The following is a 20,773-nucleotide window of genomic DNA, read 5'->3' on the forward strand; positions in this document are numbered from 1 at the left end:
TACCAGTTTTTCACAGTTTGATATAATTATTATGAAATACCCCACATATATGTATATTGTGTATACATACCTATATACACAATATAAAGAAAAAATAAACAGATTACAAAATATCAAGAAGTTTCCCGAAGAAATTTAATAATACTTGCTTAAGTACTTAAATTAAAAATACATGAACATGAAAGTTATAAAAAAATTTATTTTATTTCTCGAACATGTTTTTCATTTGAATACCAGTCTTTCCAATGTGTAATGTAAACACGAACTCATTTCCCTTAATGGACTTCCACTGGAATGCCAGAAGTGCTAATACTATATTGTCACCTTGATATACACTCATGGACAAAAAAATTAGCGCACCAAGAAATAATTGCGGGATCGTAACGAAACCTGCCATGAAGGTACATGTCGGGGAGATATGCAAATGATTAGAAATGCAGCGGGATTGCGCATTACGTATAGCCGGTAGAGGGCGTTGAACGTCGTACTCTGTGGAGTATAAAACAGGTAACCAAAGCTTGTTTGAGTGTGCTGAATCATTTACAAAGGAAGAGTTGAGGTAGACATGCCATTACGCCGTGTTCGAAGACAATAAGAGCAGTTGTCGCAGTTTGAGAGGGGGATAAACGTCGGGATGATGGAAGCTGGGTGGTCAGCTAGGCGAGTAGCTCTTCAATTAGGCCGCTCTGATTGTGATGTGAGGAGGTGTTGGGACCAGTGGACCCGAGAGATGTCATGTACACGAAGACCAGGCTCAGGACGCCCTCGACAGACCAGCCGTCGAGAAGACCGCCACATCGTAAGAAATGCACGCGTACAGCCAACTGCTTCATCGGCCGCCATCCAGGCACAAGTAGCACCTTCACTAGGGGCCCCTGTGTCTTCTCGAACCATACGAAGGTGCCTGGCCTGAAGTTAACCATACGAAGGTGCCTGTTGTTATCGCGGCGCCCATTACGTGTGCTGCTCTTGATGCCCACCCATCGACGCCTCCGTTTGGAGTGGTGTCGAGCACGAGGAAACTGGACTGCAGCGAAATGGAACCAGATCGTCTTTAGCGACGAATCCAGATTCAATCTCGGCAGTGATGACAATCGTGTTCGTGTGTGGAGAGCCCGTGGTGAACGCCTCAATACTGCCTTCGCTGTACAGCGACACATCGCTCCCACAGCTGGTGTGTATTGTAAATAGTAAATAATAAAATAATGGTGTAGCACCATTATTGTAAATAATTACGTGACATTATCTAGCAAAATGTTTCGTGGTGAACAACAAAGTCGAATCTGAAGATACTAAACTGCCATTACGATCACATAATTCATCTACAATAATATGCAGATGAATCATTAAGTTCATAAGTTGAACGTGCATAAAATAAGCTGCTGTATTTATTAGATTGAATGCGCTTTGTTACCGGATAGACCAAAATTTAAAGAAATAAATCTGAGCGGTTTTTAACAGTGATATGACTGAAACATCTTTGTTATTTTCAGCCTAACAATAGTAAGCTTTGTTTATTTGCATGCCATTAGGAACGTCTTTTTTTTAGAAGTTTCGATTTGTTTCTTAATGCTTTTTAATATTTCTTAGTTCTTTATCTTCATGCTGCCATTCCGCTTTGGCTCAATTGAAAAGACTTGATAACTCTACATAAAAATGCATATAGGGTTATAAAGCAGGTGTTTTGAAGAACCACGCCGGCTTTGGAAATGAAGGAAACTCATATTTGAAAAAGAGCTTTTGAAATGAAGCATAGTTTTCGGTGATTACTTTCAAGAAGTAAAATAAATATACCAATAAAAGTAAACTGATTTTTCCAAGTAGAAGGTTTATTTGAAATGTTTGTTACACATAATTCGCATCGGAAGAATTCCATTGGCAAATTAAAAATTTCAAAGCAACGAATGCTTTAAGATCAACTATTCTGATTTTGTATGTTTCTTTACGTTGCGGCTATTTTTTCTTCAGTTTTGCTGCTGGAACCCCATCCACATACTGCCACAGTTATAGCGACTCAGCCGTACAAACTGAATTATGCACTTGTATTATACAAATATTTTTGCTTTTATCCTGGCATATCAAGTATGTATGCTCATGATTGTACATTTTAAAGCCTGGATATTATTGGCATTTCTACGAATACTGTCATTACGGTTACTTATATGACAAATTAAATCTATTTCGGATTCGGTATAATTCGAAAATAACCAACCATATTAAATGTTAATGGTGTTGAATCATTTTGTAAAATTAAATGTGTACACAGCATAAATATTGCACAATTTATGCACTGGAATAAGGTCTCTAAAAACTATTCTTGAAAAATTTATATTCAACGAGCAAAAGTTTTTTTTTTCTGTCAGCAATATTTCCTTGAAATGTTATTTAAATTTAAAAGTAACTTATAATTCATCCTATATATATATTAGTTGTAGCAGAGCCATAAAAAACTCAGAAATCAATGTTTACAACAGAGTGTTATAACATAGAAATTAGAAAATTAAACTCGCCATGTTGCAATAATTGTGAAGCAATATTTTTCTCTCAGCATATTAATTTTTATATTCCATATACTGCGGTACTGCGTCATAAAACATAATAACATTCATGCTCTCCCGTACTGTGTAGCGTTATTACCAGAAAAATTGTATTGCTTTTTGTCAGGACCTTATTAAAGGAATCTTTATTCTAATTGCATTTATCTTTACCTTTTCAATATACGGAGATGGTATCATGTTTTGGGAAACCCATTATTAAAAATCAGCCAAAAATCATTGGAAAAAGAAAGTATAAATGTATATAGAAGTTATTTCAATGCACCCATATTTATCTTAAGGGTACTTTTTATACCTCAGCATAATCCAAGGGAAGATCTTGAGTGTTAGGCACGTCATTATAATTCATGATTCCGTCCAGTATGAAAGCTCCCTGGAACTTAGCTCTTGCTCTCTTTAGCTCTTCTGGTATCAGATAATGATCAACGAAATAGTTGCTTCCCATAGCCCCCTAAAAATCCAAAAAATTAAAAAGAAAGAGAAAAAAGTGATTACATATTTGGTAGAATAAATGTATCACACTGAAATATAGATATAAACAAATTCTTATGAACAGTTCATATAATTTTTACTTCTAAAATTCGAATGAATAACTGTACTATTGATTCAACCCGGGTTGGCTCAAAGCATTAATATACTATATCCCTTTTTTTAACAAAATTGTATTTCTTCACGGTATTACTGAAGATAAAATTATGTTAATGTGTTCAACACATAAATCCGCATGTTAGCCTAAGAGATTGCTTTTCGAATTTAAAATGGATAATAGTTTTAGGAAACTCTTGTTATTATTTTATTCAAAGATTTTAAGACTCTTAAATTCTGCATAAGACTTAATATAATAACAGCATATTAAACTTCAGATGAGTTAATTATTTGAAATGTATTAACTTTTAAAGCTCTACAGGATTATATCCTGATATGGAATTTTACTAACAGAAAATTAATCCAAGCATTTATTCGGTTATATCAACTACAATGAGTACTTTCTATGTATGGTGGAAAGAGATTCTTTTTAGTTCAAAAGTGATAAGTGGCATTTGAGGTTGCATTTTTAAATCACTTTTTGATATTAAGGCATGAAAAAAGTATAATAATAGTTATTAATTTAGAATATTATAATATTATCAGTATTAAATATGTTGCCTCCTACGCGGCAATAAAAGTTATGTACAGCGCATTGTTTCTGCGCAATTTCAGTTAGTTAAAATCCGGACTCCTAGCTAAGCATACATGGTCAGGAATTCATCATTTTCGATTTTGATTTTTAGTTGTGATACAGTCCAACAAAATAAAATTGATTGTTGTTGTAAAGTTGTCTTTATATAGTCGCACCAGCGCACCTCAAAACAAAATACATAAATTATGCGAACACGGAAAAAAACTGTTACATTTCTCTCTCTACAGAATTCATCGTACTGGAGACAGATTTCATCACAGTCACATAATTTTATGAAGGGATATTTGTAATTATAAGGCGATATCAAGCGAAGGAACAGAGTGATTTATAAAACTGTAATTCAAAAAGTTATCTAAACAAATTACAGTACCAAATTAATTAGAAACGAATCTAAGAAAGGAGCATAACAAGAATCATTCTCCGCTGCGAATACATGCGTAACTTACGTTTTCCTCGTGGTCGAAGGCCACAAACATAAGAGTGTTGTTCAACCTGCATCGGGCATCTGTTATTGCACGTGCAACTTCCAACATCACAGCCAAGCCGCTTCCATTGTCATCCACTCCTGCAAGATATCAGGTGGAAGGTTTAATTTGCAAAGCATGGACATGCATTTTTCAGTACATCGTCTATTTTTACAGTCAGTAATGTTACCAGCCTTGTCAACTAGCATTCATATTCCAGCAGGCAATATGCACTGTCCTCCAAAAAATCAGAAACAGCATGTTTTTTGTGTCTAAGTTGAGAATGAAGCAACATAGAAATAAGAAATTTACAGGACATGTTCACTAGTACATGTCCAAGTCACTAGTACTACTCACAAACAGTAGATCACAGTTTTTGGAGGAAAAATGGGGTGGCAACATTCCAAAAATGGGTTCTAGTAAGGAATGTGTTCACCTCTTGCTACAAAACATTGGCGGAAGCGACGTTCCATGCTGTCAATAAAGTTGTCGGTCAGTGAAATGAGAAGCAATGACCAGGCACGGAGTAATCCTAGTTCAAGCTCATCTAAGTTAAGGATCAAGCTCATCTAAGGAGTTCTTGTTCATTTAAGGGGTTATTGTTCAAGATCATCTAAGCAGGATTTAAAGCAGCAACCTTCATTCCTAGGCAGTTCCAAAGATGCTCTTTCGAATTCAGATCTGGAGATTGAGTTGGCCATCCCATCCGCTTCATACCGTGACCCTCAAGATATTCTTCAGCAACCCGAGTTCGGTGCGGTCGCGAATTGTCGTCCATCAGAAGAAATCCAAGACCAATAGCAGCGGCATATGGGCGGATATATTGATCAAGGATATCGTCTCATTATGTCTCATCGGTCAATCTTCCTCCATGGAACCCATGCAGGTCACTGTGACCATCACAGAGAGAGATCCCAGCCCAAACCATTATTCCACCACCTCTGTAACTATGTCTTTCCACAATGTGGGATTGTTTGTATCTGGCGCAGTGTTCCCTCTAGATCAGATGGCGATCTGAATCACTCTCCAGTCTGGACCTGGACTCGTCTGTGAAGAGAACAGACGCCCATTGTTGAATGGTCCATGAGACGTGTTCTCTTGCCCAACATAAACGGGCACCTCTGTGTCCTCGGGTCAAGGGGGCACAAACAACTGGTCGTCTTGCATACAGACCTGTATTGTGCAGGCGTCTGCTCATTGTAGTAGATGAGATTCTTGTTCCTGTTGCCACTAAATGATGTGCCATGAGCTGCGGCACAGTAGTGTTACTCCTCTTTCGGGCCAAAAGATCTAAATAACGGTCTCCCGCAAGTATTGTAACTGTAGGCGTGCCTGGAACATTCCTTCTAGATACAGAATTCTCGGATTCAAACTGATTCCATAGTTGGTGGATCACACTACGAGGGACTTTCAGACGTCTAGCAGCATCAGCTTGTGACATCCCCATTTCCATCCATCCGATCTTCCGCCACCTCAACGAATCGGGGAAACGACTTCTCCTGGACATTGCCCACGAAACTGTAATAACAACTGATGATCAACACTCGTGAACAAAAATTACAATTTTTGCATTTTTTCTCCAACTCCTATATAAGTATTCATTTCTATAAAATAAAAGTGATAGCTAATTGTTTTGCATATATTTCCTTAAACTTCGTTACTGTCATGCATATGAAATGTGATTTTAAACGTTACTGACATTTTTGTAATGGTGATCTTTGAAAAACATGCTGTTCCTTAACTTTTGTAGGGTAGTGTATTTAAACCGCACGATTTCTTGAAAATCAAGATACTGAGCAAATGAATTGACATGATCGATTACCAGGTTCAAACAAACTGAAAACGTGGCAGGACTCCATTAGGAGAGAAATGGCTACGTCTCTTCTCTAAAATCCTTAAATGGCCTGGAACAACGGCATAAAACTTCATTTTTCCAATTATTCTTAAAGGTTATTATTTTTTTTTAACATTTAGTTTATCAGAAAACATCTCCGCTTTGATATATGTGTAAAAAATAATGCGAAGTACAATAATTTTCATTTTATTGTCTCTGTTCCATTAAAAATAACAATTCATATTCTGTTCCCTTCCTGTTTGTCTCTTATATATATATATATATAATATATATATATAATTAATATATATAATTATCCCTGTTATATATATATATATATATATATAATTAAAATAAAATTAAAACTGCGTTGAACTATTTCTTGGAGCCACAGCTCCTGGTAACTTTTTAGCGAGCTCTCCACTATATTTCTTCCTATTATATATATATATATATATATATATTCTGCTATTAAAAATATTAATATTAATTTATAAGACTTAAAAAAAAGTTTATTCTTATTACTTTAAGAGAAATAAATTTCTATCCCTGAATTTTTGTGATAAGCATTTTCAACGAGTTACTGTACTATAAAAATAATAATGTTGGCTTTCGATAAAGTTTGAAAATGATAGAATATTAAAATTCCTCCCTAAAATTTCGAATTTGCAATTTTTAACCTAAGACTTGTAAGCGCTTGAAAGTTCAAAGTTTGGGTCTCAGATTTAGTTCAGAAAGTTGAAACATTTATAGAGAAAAGTTTCCTATTGAAATAATTGTATTTTAGTTGCATTAAACTTCGAATATAATTACGGAATAAATAAATATGTAATATTAATTTAAAGCCCTTTAAAAGTTTTGAATTCTCAAGTGTGAGTAGCTCAACGAGGTTGTCTCTTGTTGTTGTAATAATTGTATAATAATTTATAGCACTCATTAAAATTATTTTTACGTGAAAATAGTAGATCTATTTTAACGTTTCCTGTATATTCTGTATAGGGTTTCGGAAACAGAAAATCGGAAAGAATCTTGAAAATAAAGATAAATATGAACAGACGGGAAAAGAGCGTCGGCAACAAACTTCGATGTGGCAAACGCCAAAAAAATTCTTTTCTTTCTTCACTGTATTTCTAATAACTATCTAACAACTAAAAAAACAAAGTAATAAGAATATATTTAATTAAAAGTTTGGAAATAAGCATTGCACATAATATATACCAAATTTTAAAAAAAAACTTTTCTTTAATCATCTTATCATACTATCAATATTAATATAAAATTAATGTAGAATACACGTATGTAAGATAAAGTACAAACTTTAATTTTTCCTAATTCCTTGATTCTCCATTTTTAATTTGGTTATTTCCTGTTTTTGTGTTAAAATAGTAAATGCTTATAATACAGCTCTACAAACTTCATCATTTTAAACAATATCGCCTTCGTATGATTCTTACATAATGCTAATGATGTAGGTACTTACATACGGCTTCAGCCAATAATGATTTCTAATATGGGAACAGAAACTAAATGATAACCAATAAAAATAAAGCCAAAGATAAACTAATTCTGACTCAAACTTTCATCTTGGATCGTCGCATTCTCTCTCTCGCTTCTTTCAACTCTCTCGGCGCCTCCTTCTCGTTTTTCAGTCGGAATTATTTAAGAAGTGGAAAAAGGACAAATGGTGGTAAAGATCAGGCTAGCAGATTACCCCCATTATGACATGTAATTCATATTAAAAATATGCTTCAAAGATTAAAGGAAATTTGAATTGGCCATTACGACTGTGATTTTTAACGCACGAAGCTCTCTCTCTCTCTCTCTCTATATATATATATATATAGAGAGAGAGAGAGAGAGAGAGAGAAAAGGGGTTTTCGATTATCTCAAATCGAAGGCAACAAAATAATTTCGACTGATCGAAAAATATGAGTTAGTGTAACGTCTAATAAATTATGCCCAAAAGTAACCGTAGATCCTATGTAGGTATGCATCTAAATATTTTGAACCCGTCGAGTTAGAAGTGATTGGCTACATTAACAATGGTAATTATTTCAATGCATTAAAAATTGAAGTATAATTAAAATCAAATTATTAATGATTTTTATTCACATAGTCTCCTTTGAAAATTGCTGTATAAACTGATAATGGAATGAAATGATACGATTGTAATGAAATATTAAATGTCGATTTGATAGTAAGTATAAAATTGATTAAATATGCTCGTTGCATTTGATAACGTTTATTTTCCTTCCATCAGCAGAAGCAGTACTTGAAAGTATTGATGAGGATAGGGGTAACAGAAATAACATTTTAAAAACATTATCTTTTGATTTCTTAAAGCTTTAGCTTAAGAGCAGGGCCATATATACTATAATTCTATTAGTTGAGATGCCTTTTTAAGATTGGCTTATCTTAATATTTGATTAAAGAATAAAAATCTATGAAACGTAATGAATGATCCCTTTCTATGAAACGCAATTAACCAAATTATAAGCCGTTAAATATATTGCTTCCAGAGAAAAATCCCTCCTTTGACAACTCCAGAAAGCAAGTTTAAAAGATATAGTTATGGTAACTAACAGGGAAAAGGAAAAATAATTCATGAGATACTAAAATAAAAAAATCTTAAAATTTATGAAGAAAACTAGATTAGCCTATCCTTGGACACATATAAATAAAAGTCATTAAGTCAGTTACTGACCTGTCTTATTTGCTTTACTTACCGTTGGAATCTGCAACAGTATCATAATGAGCACCTACGAGAACTATTTCATCATCAAGATGGCCTCTTTGCGAGCCAGGTATTACACCCACCAGATTCACGCCTTCATTGTATTCTTCAGTGCCATTCTAGGGAAAAACAAATCAAAATATGACCCTCCCATAATAACATTGATTGCCGCTGCATTTATCAGTCTTTTTTTAATGTCAATAAAATAGACCATGTAATTAAAAAGTTGTTTTTGTAGGCTGTCTAGGTTCATTTAACTTCTATGCGCACGTGTATAATGAAAAGTTTGCCACATCTTATATACTACACAAAAATTTTAATTACTGTCGCTTTAAAAAACCATTCTTTCTCATTTGCATTCGATTTGTTGCAATAATTTAATATGCAATTTTGAATTAAAATCTACAAGGCATTCGAATAATTTTATAATATTTTGGAAACAATTAATCACAATTTTGGGATAAAATGACTAAGAAATCAGCTGAAATATGTTTCGATCTCAACGTAAGACAGGAAAAGTTGAAATTTTCTGAACTTTATAATAAGACAGTAATAAAACTCAATAAATGTATTTTAATAACTGTAAAAACAGCATCAAAATGAACAAGTAGATGCTTCGAAGATTTCATTAAATAATTTCATAGTTTATTTTCCAGCTTTTGAAATTTTAGAAGATTACATAAATAATGAAACAAGTTTTAAATACCTGGTTATCAGAAGCAGCATTTGTTAAAAGTTGGTTAATGAATTAAAAAAATTATAACATTTAAGTGCAAATTTAGGGTATGATTTAATTCGCATGCTTGACACAAATTACATTTGTACATTGTTAGGTACTCACTTCTCAGTGGATGTGGATAACGTTGTCTCGGTCTTTCTAAAGCGGAATCCAAATCTATTAAAATCTTCTACTTCATGCACTAATAAATTCATACTACATTACTTATTTTTGCTTTTATGCCCTTCCCTTTAGTCCCTTTTCTCATTGTCTTAGTTAGCTGGGTGTTAAAACACAAAAAGATGTTAGACAATGAAATTAGAATTGTTGATTGATTGTAATGATCTAAAACAAGATTGTAATGATCTTGTTTAGTTCAAAACCTATGAATAATTATTTATTCTACTTCAAATATGTCAGTTAAACTGCTATGTATATGTCATACTTTGGAAGCAAATAGACAGTTTTGTAGTATTGTATATTTTTGTGCATATGCAATTGGAATTTCATGAAAATAATAGTTACGTGAATTAGGAGAGCGGTTATATGGGGGAAAATACTTTTTATTTAAATCTTTTATTTTAACGTATCCTTTTCAGACGAATTCTCTAAGGAACGAGGGCATTGTAAAGTTTTCCTATTAGTCAAGACGGTTACTAATGGCCGAGCGCGAAATACTTGTATGGTAGTTCCCCAGGATTTGATTTCTGGCTACTGAAAAGATTATCTGCATGGAAGATTAATAATTTCTTTTGTGTAACTTGAATACGATCCAGTTTCCACGGCGGAAGTCCTCAGTGAAGGCATTCCTTACCTTTAGCGAGCAGTTGTAGCTAGTTGTAATTAACTAATCCATTCTTATTAGTAAAGAACTTTCAAATCCTTTAGCAGTACTGTATACATTCTTCATCATCTGAACAGGTATAAGTAAAATAATAAGTTTGATGTGGATACCACATAACTTCCTTGTATAGTTTATTACAGTACACACACTTTTTATTGCATTTCATTAAAACTTATTTCCTCGAATTATTCTAACTTAGTTAACCGATCCCTCAAGGCAAGTTGAAAATGACATAAAAAACTGCAAATTAAAAAAATAAATATCCCTGTCAGTTTCTGTCGTACGACAGTAAAACTTCTTACATTTTTATTTTTTCATAACCAACATAAAACTTTCCCAAATATAAGTACAGGAACCGGGAGACCGCATTAAAGGTTAGATTTCGCTATTTGGCGAAAATTAATTTTACTTCTTAATTTTGACATTGCCAAGACATGAAAATTTTCATCATTTAAAACGCTTCTGTAGTTGGCAGCATATGACTACGACCAATGACTGTGAAAATAAAGGCCAGATGCGGACTTTTAAGCCGAGTAAGAGGGTAAGTGTATATATGCTGCCGATTGCAATGAAAAATAGAGGTGCATAACTAGATGTTATGGAAATTCCCTATACAAAATTTAAATGTTCTGCGGCTTATCGTTTCAGAGTTATGCGAGGTACATACATATGTATGTATATCACGAAAAATTCCCTTTTGAATCTATTTTACTAACAGGTTTTAAAAAAATCCTTTATTCTGTTTGTTAGAACAGACGTCACGAAAAAAAATCCTGCAAATGGATTCGGGAACGGACAAAATGGATATTTTCATTTAAATTGTAAGATCTGTTTCTTCTATTCCCCATAAGCTAAACAAGATCTTACGATGAACCTGCCGAATTTTCGCAAGGGCATGAATGAAATACCAACACAGAAGAATGGTGAAAATAATCTTTTATCAAGTCCAACTAATAACAGAAAGGCACGATCTTCGTGCTTTACAATAACACCGTCAACTTGCGGTGAAACTTAAATGCAGAATATAAATCAATTCAAAGTCTAATTAGAATAATGCTGGATTAGCACGCTAAAGTATGGCTAACTTAGGTTGACACAACAAAACCTAACGGGCGTGAAAATTATCCGAAATGGCCAAGGGTCGTACTAGCGTAATAGAGAGATAGCAACGAAACGTGCGCTGGCTAGCGAAAACATGCTCTGAATAAACTCAGAGATTCACCCATTTAATACTCACTTAACTTTAAATTTACATCCTGGCGAGGAAATGCGAGGGAAAGTTGAGGCGCTCAGGAAAGGTATCAAACTTAAAATGATTTGTTATGCAAAATAAGGGAAACTCTACAAAATATGATACCCGAAATTTTTCGCCATTGAAATACTTCCTTTGAAAATACATACCAATCATTATTATAAACTGTATAAACGAAAATATTTCTATTGCAACAGAAAAAAATACTGTAAAATACCACAAACTATAAATATTGACACCGAATAGAAAATCATTTGAATTAAAAAAAAAAAAAAATAAGCCACAATGGTATCCTGGGCATTTCACTGTTTGGACTCGAATAAATATAATTTCAGCTTTTGTAAAATGGGGTCACTTTTTTTTTTTTTGGTATATTTGGGTGCTAATAAATGGGCGGAATACTTAAGAAGAAAATAAAAATCGTCTTTATAGTTAAAGTGGTTTTGAATAATAGTCCAGTTGAATGTTTTACTATGGTACTAAAAAAATATCGGGTGGCCCAAGATAAACCGAGCTGGACATGGGAGACTTCACACATAGAAGACTTGCCTGGTATCGGTTTAGCATGGGTCAGCCGATATAATCCTCTATATAATATACTATGTGATAGGCTATGTGATTAATAATCACAAAATATGCTTTCTAACTGATGATGTGGATGGACGCTTCAAATTAAAAAGATGGAATTCGATCTTTCATGAATATTTGGATAAAAGCAAAAGTTTACATTCAACAGATATTATATGTCAAACTCTGCGATATTCAGCTATAATAGTAATCCATTTTCCACCTAGGTTGAAAACAGTGACTTTTCATCGAGAAGGAAATTCCTTGGTCCATATTCATTAGGTACGTTAATTACATTGCGTAGTCAAAACTATTTCTTTGTAATCTTCAACGAAACTATTTCTAACTTAAATTAACTTCTTAAAAGCGTTGAATAATAATTTAAGCTGTATCATCATTGTTTTCGAAATTAAATTCACAAAATTACCTTGCTTCCGACAAAGAAAAGTGCGCGTCTATGAAAAAAACGTGCTTTTCTGTCTCTGTGGCCTATTTATTCGAATTTCAAGCGTAATTGGAGCAGTTTATTCGCATTAGAGCTTTTAAAGTACGGCCATTTAGTAACTTCGAAACTTCTTTTTATTAAAGTACACTAAATAAGAATATTTCAATTTTGCCTCACAAAAGAGCGGTATGAAGCTGAGCTTAGGAGTAATTACTCGGAAAAATGAGTTCCAGCAATTGCGTGATGACCTGCAGCGTGTCTTTATTGGTTTGCTAACCTGCTAAGTCATTTCTTAGTTTTTTTTAAAAGTAAATGTTGCACTTCCGATTAACGAAAGCTGTTTTATTATTTCTTTTATGCATATTACTGGATAAAACTGTTTATAAAAACAAATTGCGAATTACTATAAAAATAATAAACATTTACTCTTGTTATCTTTATTATCGAAAATAATAGAAGTAAAATTTTCATATACTACAAATCAGTCTTAATCAATTTAGAGATATAATTGCGATGCTAGATATTTGTTTGAGATCGATAAACATGAGCAGTTATAAATTCATCTTTTAAAATATGATTTTATTTATGTAATAAAATTAGGGCAGCATTTATTCGCTTTTTCTGATTCTAGTAATCAATATTATATTTAAAATTTATACTAATAAGAGCTATAATTTATAAAAACTATAAGAAACTATCATACTCCCCAGTGTATACTTACGTAACATAAATAGTATCCAGCTATTACTGACAGATCCATGGTTGCAGTGGCATAGCTAATTTTCCATACTTTTACATTTCCTTGGGAGAAAGGTGGGCGGACTAAAATTTTTATATTGGTACCCAAACTAAAATAGGGTGGATGATAATTCATCACCACTTGTATTTGTTCGACTGGTTCTCATTCCTCTCCCTACTTACCCTTCAAGTCAGGAAGAATACAAGGAATGTTCGCACAGTCCCGCGCGTGCTTTCGTGGTGTAAATCATAGTATATCTAGTTAGTAACCTGAAGATCCGCGGTTCGAACACCAATGAGGGCGCAATTTATTTCTTACGTTTCCCGGCTCCGAAAAATATCCTCTTGTCTTTACAATATTTCTTCTTTTCCCTCATTTTTTATTATGCTTGAATTATTCTTTCAGACTTTAGGAATCTAGAATTTCAGGCAAAACCATATTTAACACTTCTGATTGATTTTTAATGTTTAATATTTTCATATTGCATATATAATAGATAATACTGTTTCCTTGCAAAGATAAATCATAGAAAAATTATATAATGCTTATATAATTCTCCTAGGGTGTTAAAAAGTTTTGCAAACTAGGGTTTTAAAATTTTTATGCAACCCGGATTTGAATTCAGGAGTTCTCAAACTGAATAACTCACTGATCTTGGCATTAATCTAATTCCTTTCTTTTCATTCCTCTCCTTTTTCGTTTGTTACTTTTTCTCTGAGTTTCATTTTAAAGAACTTAATAACATAAATATATTACATAAAAATTTTATATCTTCTGATTATGATACGTAAATGTTTTAAAATTTCTAAAGGTTAGAAGAAATAGATGATGTTTTTTTCCAAAGCGGACTGGATGAAGCAGCCTCTTGCACCTAGACGCTTATTAATTATTCATGAGGGTTCTTGCCTTAAGCTTCGGAGAATTATTGCTTAATGTGTCATAAACGTAGTTTCATAGATGAGTAAGAATAAGTATGAAAATAATTAGTGAGGTAAGAAAAAAATTGCATAAAAGTAAATATGCATATGAAAATGAAGTAATGTTTGACCAGCGCGGGGCTTAGCTAAGAAAGCCCAAATTTTCCACAACTGCCATGAGAAAGGTATTTTCTTGACTTTAATGCCAAAATGACTCTGGTACTTAATAACTGGATATAGGTACTTTTAATACATTGTCTTAATTTCTTGGACATTATTCAAAATGCATGTATATATACTTTTTTAAAAAGTTAAAAAAAAAAAAAAAAAAAAAAGAAAAGGTTGTAGGCCCTATATATATATGTATATTGGTTTTTTAAAAATTATAATTACTGCTTTACTTGATAAATTATATATATATATATATATATGATCTTGCATGTCAGAGGATTTATCTAATATCAATTAAAACTCATTACTCCTTAAAGGCAACAATAAGTTTAATAATAATAATAACACTTTAAAAGAAAAGATGGGGAAAAGTGACTTTTCTGCATTGAAAAGTAGAGTTTGCAAAAAAAAAAAAAGAAAAGAAAATTTTGAGTAGAAAAATTTTGTAATTTAGAAAATGAAAAATTCGAAAAATATATTCTAAACCTATGGATACTTTCCAACCTGGAAATGAATGTTTGCGATTTTCCTAAGCAACTTCAGACCTACAAATGTTTACACATGTTACGGCATAATATTTACCATTCAGTTACAATGCGATTTTTTAATAAGGGGAGGAATTTAAAAATACATTACAATCTTTTAATCTACGATAAAATAAGCACCATAAATATAATACAAAATGTACCACTTATACGCTTGTTGCTTGACAAAAAATTTCAGTAATTAATCACATAACTAAAACATTTAATTCCAGCCACACTGGCGATTTCCCAAACTTCTTTATCCCCGGAAGATGCACTGAAAATTGGGAGGAAACTTAGGCAGGCAGTCTACGTGAATATAGTCTGAATAAAATAATCCAATCTCGAACATACTTATTCACCAACACAAATTTGCGTACTAAGATTAGCACTACGAACTTCTGAGGGCGAGATTAACACTATGAAGTTAATCTCGCCCTCATATGTGTCATACGGTCTCATTGTCATACGGTCGTATTTTTCCTTCAAAGTGCTTTAGAGAGTAAAATTTTACCCTTGCGAAAGCACAGATTTATACAGTCACATAATTAAAATTTTCTATGAAACAATTTATTGCTAAGTAACTAATTATTGTGTAATGTGTATGCAATAACATGTGGAGAAATTTATTCATTTGAACATCTAGATCATATACTCAAATTCATTAGGAATGATTTCGAAAAATCACATTATTGTTTACACAGAATAAAATAACTGTGAATATAACTACTACATATTACTTGCTTCAAGTGACTCCAAAAAAAGGACAAAATGGTGGGAGATTACATATCCTGTTCCGTATGATGAAGGTCTTTATGATTCGGTGGATTCCATTCAAAATTATTTCGTCATACTGGGAGTAAGGCACGTCTTGTCCCTTAAACTTGTTCGACCAGCTTGAATATAACGACAAGCAATGCTCGACTTGTCACCAGATCTTCTGAACAGATATACTAAGTGACCAGACATGCTTTGTTTTCCTAGATTCAGTTAACTGTTTTGTTTAGTATGCAGCGAGAACGCAAAGCAACGACATTCCTTTCCTCCACGATGATTTGTTGTATCTACAAATTAGAAATGCTTTTTGGAAAATGAATAAGCGATTGTCAGTCACCTTCGGGACGGGAAACTGAATGAAATGCTGAACAGATCGTGAATCAACAAAAAAATCAATCCTAAAATACGTATTCAAGGTGATGAATTTGTCACAACTTGTTGAAACAACAAGGCTATTAATAATGAAATATAACATTATTCCTTTATGACTGTTGGATAAAACACTATCTATCCATTTTCACATGCTCAACGCTGTGTTCTATAGGTAGTTTAAATGCAGTTTCATAAAATCTATCCATTTTCACTATCTATCCATTTTCACATGCTCAACGCTGTGTTCTATAGGTAGTTTAAATGCAGTTTCATAAAATCTAAGTTTCAGGATCATATTAAATTAGCAATAATCAATAAAATTTATCTTTGCTAATATACTGCTTTTTCTAGGTAAAACTGGCTATAAATAGCTACTACCTGCATTAATATTTTCCAAAAGAAGCGAAGTGTTTAAAATATCCATGTGGTGAAAGGGAATAATATGTTCTTCACAATTAAAAATAAAACTGATTTCGATCGCAGTTCTGCAAAAGTCAGGACTTAAACTCATTCGTTACAAATGAGTGAAAATATGTTACAAATGCAACATTTTTCTTTTAAGAAGTTAATAAAACTGATATTGATGAGAAGTGTTTTGAACATATGCCTCACTTTCTCAGGGAAGAGCAAAATGCCGGAGAAAACTTGAGCAGCTGAAAAGGAAAAACCCCATATCGAAATGGAATCCTGTCAGGAAGAGGAATTTTTATGAGTTGTATCCATCTGTTCAAGAAGGCTTTACTCGGATTAGAAGCCAAAATAAAGATGCAAATTTTCTGATTTTGAAAAATAATCGTTCAAAATACTTGCCTTTATTTTAATATCGGTGCCATGACTTTTTACTACTTTACTTCCCTTTCATCTGTTTTCTTATTTTGTTTAAATTAAAAATATTTTATTTGCATTTTATTATTAATTTACTCATTTTTCATTTGTTTTATTTTGCACTTAATTCATATAATATTCCATTTATTATTTTTCTGTATATCGTTAATTTGATTTATCGTAATTAATAACTTACTTGTAATTAGAAAGGCTTCAAACGCTAAAAACAAAGTAGGGGGAAAAGGTTAATTATATTGAGATGCATAGGTATTTAAGAATACGTGGAAAGTACGCTCATCAGTTCTAAATTTAAATTTAGACAAAGCTCAGTGTTGATCTTACAGAAAATCTCTATTCATCTTAGGTTAGATTTTGATTCTGTGGAAAAACTCTCTGCATCTAAGGTTGAATTTCTCTAAATTTAAAAATTATTTGAGAATGCTGATTTTTTTTAAGATCTTGTTACATTTAAATGATAAAACCTTCCACGCTTCAGCACCGCCCCCTTAAAAAAAGTAATTGCATTTGTTGAAATATATAAAAATATCATAATATTTGCGCTTTTCTTCACGAACTTTTTGTGAAACAATACGGTGCACTTATATGCATAATTAAAGAAAAGATACGCCATTTCGAAAAAGGAAAAATCTACCTCATTGCGTGATATCAGCCGAGTCACCTTCATTGAGAAACAGTAGTTGAAGAATATAGGCGGTGAAATGCTTTTTACATGTAATAGCCATAGGGAAGATAAATCCGGTCAAGGCTAACTGTTCATGATGTATTGTGCTTGCGATTGTGACTTTTGAGAATTAATTAGACTCTCAGATTACCGATCGTATTTCAAACATCCAGTAACATTTAGATCTTATGAAGCTGATATGAAATATGGTGATACTATAACATACACTTTGGGTGTGTTGCTTTATGCATATTGTAAGAGAAAACATCATGCACGAAATCAGATTTAAAAAAGTATATTAAAAAAATTAACAAATAAACATAAAAATAGTAAACGCGCTTAAGCAGCTTTTAATACGAAGGAAATTGCATTTACTGCGGGAAATGGGTGAAAGAATAAATATTTATTTCAAGGCAGTTAAGGTTTCTTAACTAACTAGTCAATACATGAAATGTAATTTTTTTCGTGCTATCTTTTTACTGCAGAAATTATCTATTGGTTATAGCTCATAATGAAATAAAATCTGCTTCCCAGAACTGGTATTGGTTCAGGTCATTTAACATTACATATGGTCATTCTGTTTTGAAAATACATTTAAGATATATTCTAGAAAAAATAAAGGCATTTGTTTTCTGTGAAACAATTTATTACTACTAAACAGCCCATTATCAGTTTTTAATTAAGCTTTTACGTATGAGATAAAATAAAAAAGAGTGTCATACGTAAAGCTGTACTGTTATTATTATTTAAATTAACCAGTTATTATGATTTAAATCTTTGCTGTAACTTCTCTTTTTCCGTTTCCTCACTAGAAATGTAAATCAGTTAGAGTTTTTGTTTTGGTTTGCAAAAGAAGTTGGGTTTTAACTCGTAAAAGATAGCGTGTTTCTGCCTCTCGAGGCCACGCTACTAGGTTTCGCTATCTCTGAGAAGATTTTGATTCTTGGATTTTCCGTTATTGCTGCTGTGATTTAGTTGTTACGCCGGTTACGAGCTCTGAACCAACTTAGAGTTAAAATAAATTGTGTAGTCTTTGATTTCTAGGTTTAGCTTAACTTTAGAATTCGACTATTTCTGTAAGTAAATGCCTTAATGGCACACAAACTCCAGTGGGCCCGCTACAAGAAACAAATCCTTCAGGTAAACTGATGGAAAAAGTATTGCAAGGGAAAAAGCAAAACATATCGTCCATTATACAAAATCTGCGCCAACAAGATTTTCAGACTTTGCCAGATTCAGCTCACAGCCCCAAATCAACTGTCAACGCCCAACGACTCTAGCATCACAGATTGCGCTCTAAATAGAATTCTGGATGCAATCTTCATCAAAGACCTGCCGAACGAAGACACGGAAGAAGGAAAAGCGGCAAGACTCAATTTTTTCCCTCCTAACCAAATGATGATACCAAATTTACAAAAGCAGAGATAAAACAAATAATTCACAAACTTCCCAAAGACAAAACTTCAGTACTAGATAGAATTTGCAACAAAATCGTCCAAGAAATTCATAAAAACTTTCTAGGTATAATAATATTTCTTCTCAACAAATGCCTCGCACTCAAAATTTCCCCGGACTCTTTCAAGATCGGGCAAATTATATTATTTTATAAGCAAGGACAAGACCCAAAAGATTTCGGATCCTGCTGCCCCATTAATCTCTTAACGGCACAGGGGAAAGTATTCAAACGGAATCTTTGCCGGATACCTTCGCCATCACTTTTACGAAAACTAAATAATTAGCTCAAATCAGTACAGATCACTCCGAACAGATCGACTCTACACGTAATAAACGAAGCCATCCAGAAAAATGAATGAAACCAAAACAGAAAACTACTACTGAGAAGTTTCATGCGTGGAATGTCAGCAAAGGTTTCGACTCTCTTTGGTGGCCAGCGGTGCTGCAGGCGCTCAAAGAGTCAAACTGCCTTCAAACATCATGGTAAACTATTTCCAGAACAGAAAAAGCCTTATCACGCGCAACAAAAAAAATTATCAAAGGAATACCAGAAAGAGGATCATGTTTCATGGTCAGAGATCATGCTCAGTGATCGTGTTTCAGTGCCAACTTCCGGAACCTTGTATTCAATAAAATCCCAAAGCATGAATGGCCAGCTCAAACAAAAATTATTGCATTCGCCGACGACGCAGCTTTCATCGTCAGAGGTCTGACAGTCGAACTTCTCAGACAAAATGCAAATGAAACTCTGCAGATCTTCGACACGATATTCAACACAGCAAATGGCAAAAGCCTTCCGTATATTACAAGGTTAAAGGTGGAGAGTTAGCTCTTAAATCCGAAAGCTCCTATTCACGTCAGCTATCGAAAAAATGATAACGTACGGAGATACAATCTGTGCACCCCTCTAAACGCTGGAAATCTAAAATACTTCACACAATACAAAGACCACTTCTGATGAACATTTCACGCTGTTACAAGACAACATAAAACGCTGCATTATATATGCAAGAACTGATATCTCCCCCTTGTTCCTCAACGTAAATAAAGAGGCATATAATGCAGAAATAGAGCGTAATATTAGTCAATGAGACGCTGCTTCCAGAGAAATACGAAGAAAAGGAATCTCACACTAGCAGGCAACCAGCAAGTTTTTCAGTTTAATAATAGACATGAACAACCACGTAGAGCCCAAACTACGTAGCCTGTCCATCACACACGGATCTTAAAGACGAGTCAGGCGCCGATGTACCTGTGTGTGCCTAGGTCCCCCAAAAAATAAAATAGCAGATGGAAAATACTATATTAATAAAAAAATATCATTTTCGACGCGGATTTTCTGACAATACAGAAAGGAATAAAATACGGCCTAAAAATCCATTCTCAGAGAAATAACGATTCTAACACACCCGCAGTCGGTAATTTATCGCAAACCCCCAACATAAATCTCCCATCATCAGATTAATGCAAAACATTTCTTCAAACTCCAGTATTACCAGATTTGTAATAGCATATATCACAGCACACGGTGGTCAGCTAGGAAACGAAAGTGCAGACCAACTAGCAAAAGACATTTAACGGTAGCAGAATTGAAAATCCATGGCCTTCCACTCAACTAAAATCCAAACTTGAAAAAACGTTTAGAACCATGGAAGCATACTGGGAAGAAGAACAGCAAGGTAGACGCGACTGATAAGCTGATACCAAAAGACAGAAAA

At 33.3% G+C, this 20,773-nt stretch overlaps 1 protein-coding gene across 1 annotated transcript in view; it reads right to left on the reverse strand.

Annotated features, from left to right (window-relative positions):
- Window positions 1-20,773, reverse strand: part of LOC118188511 (uncharacterized) — a 68,421-nt gene that overhangs the window by 16,530 nt on the left and 31,118 nt on the right. The window contains exons 2-4 of the mRNA XM_035358945.2: window positions 8,760-8,886; window positions 4,182-4,300; window positions 2,851-3,006 (exon numbers count right to left, since the gene is read on the reverse strand). Of these exons, the coding sequence (XP_035214836.1) occupies window positions 2,851-3,006; window positions 4,182-4,300; window positions 8,760-8,886 (402 nt within the window). The remainder of the gene's footprint in view (window positions 1-2,850; window positions 3,007-4,181; window positions 4,301-8,759; window positions 8,887-20,773) is intronic.

Source organism: Stegodyphus dumicola, chromosome X2 (assembly GCF_044657685.1).
Source record: "Stegodyphus dumicola isolate Sdum_Otavi_A_Nest chromosome X2, ASM4465768v1".
Classification (NCBI taxonomy): Eukaryota; Metazoa; Arthropoda; class Arachnida; order Araneae; family Eresidae; genus Stegodyphus; species Stegodyphus dumicola.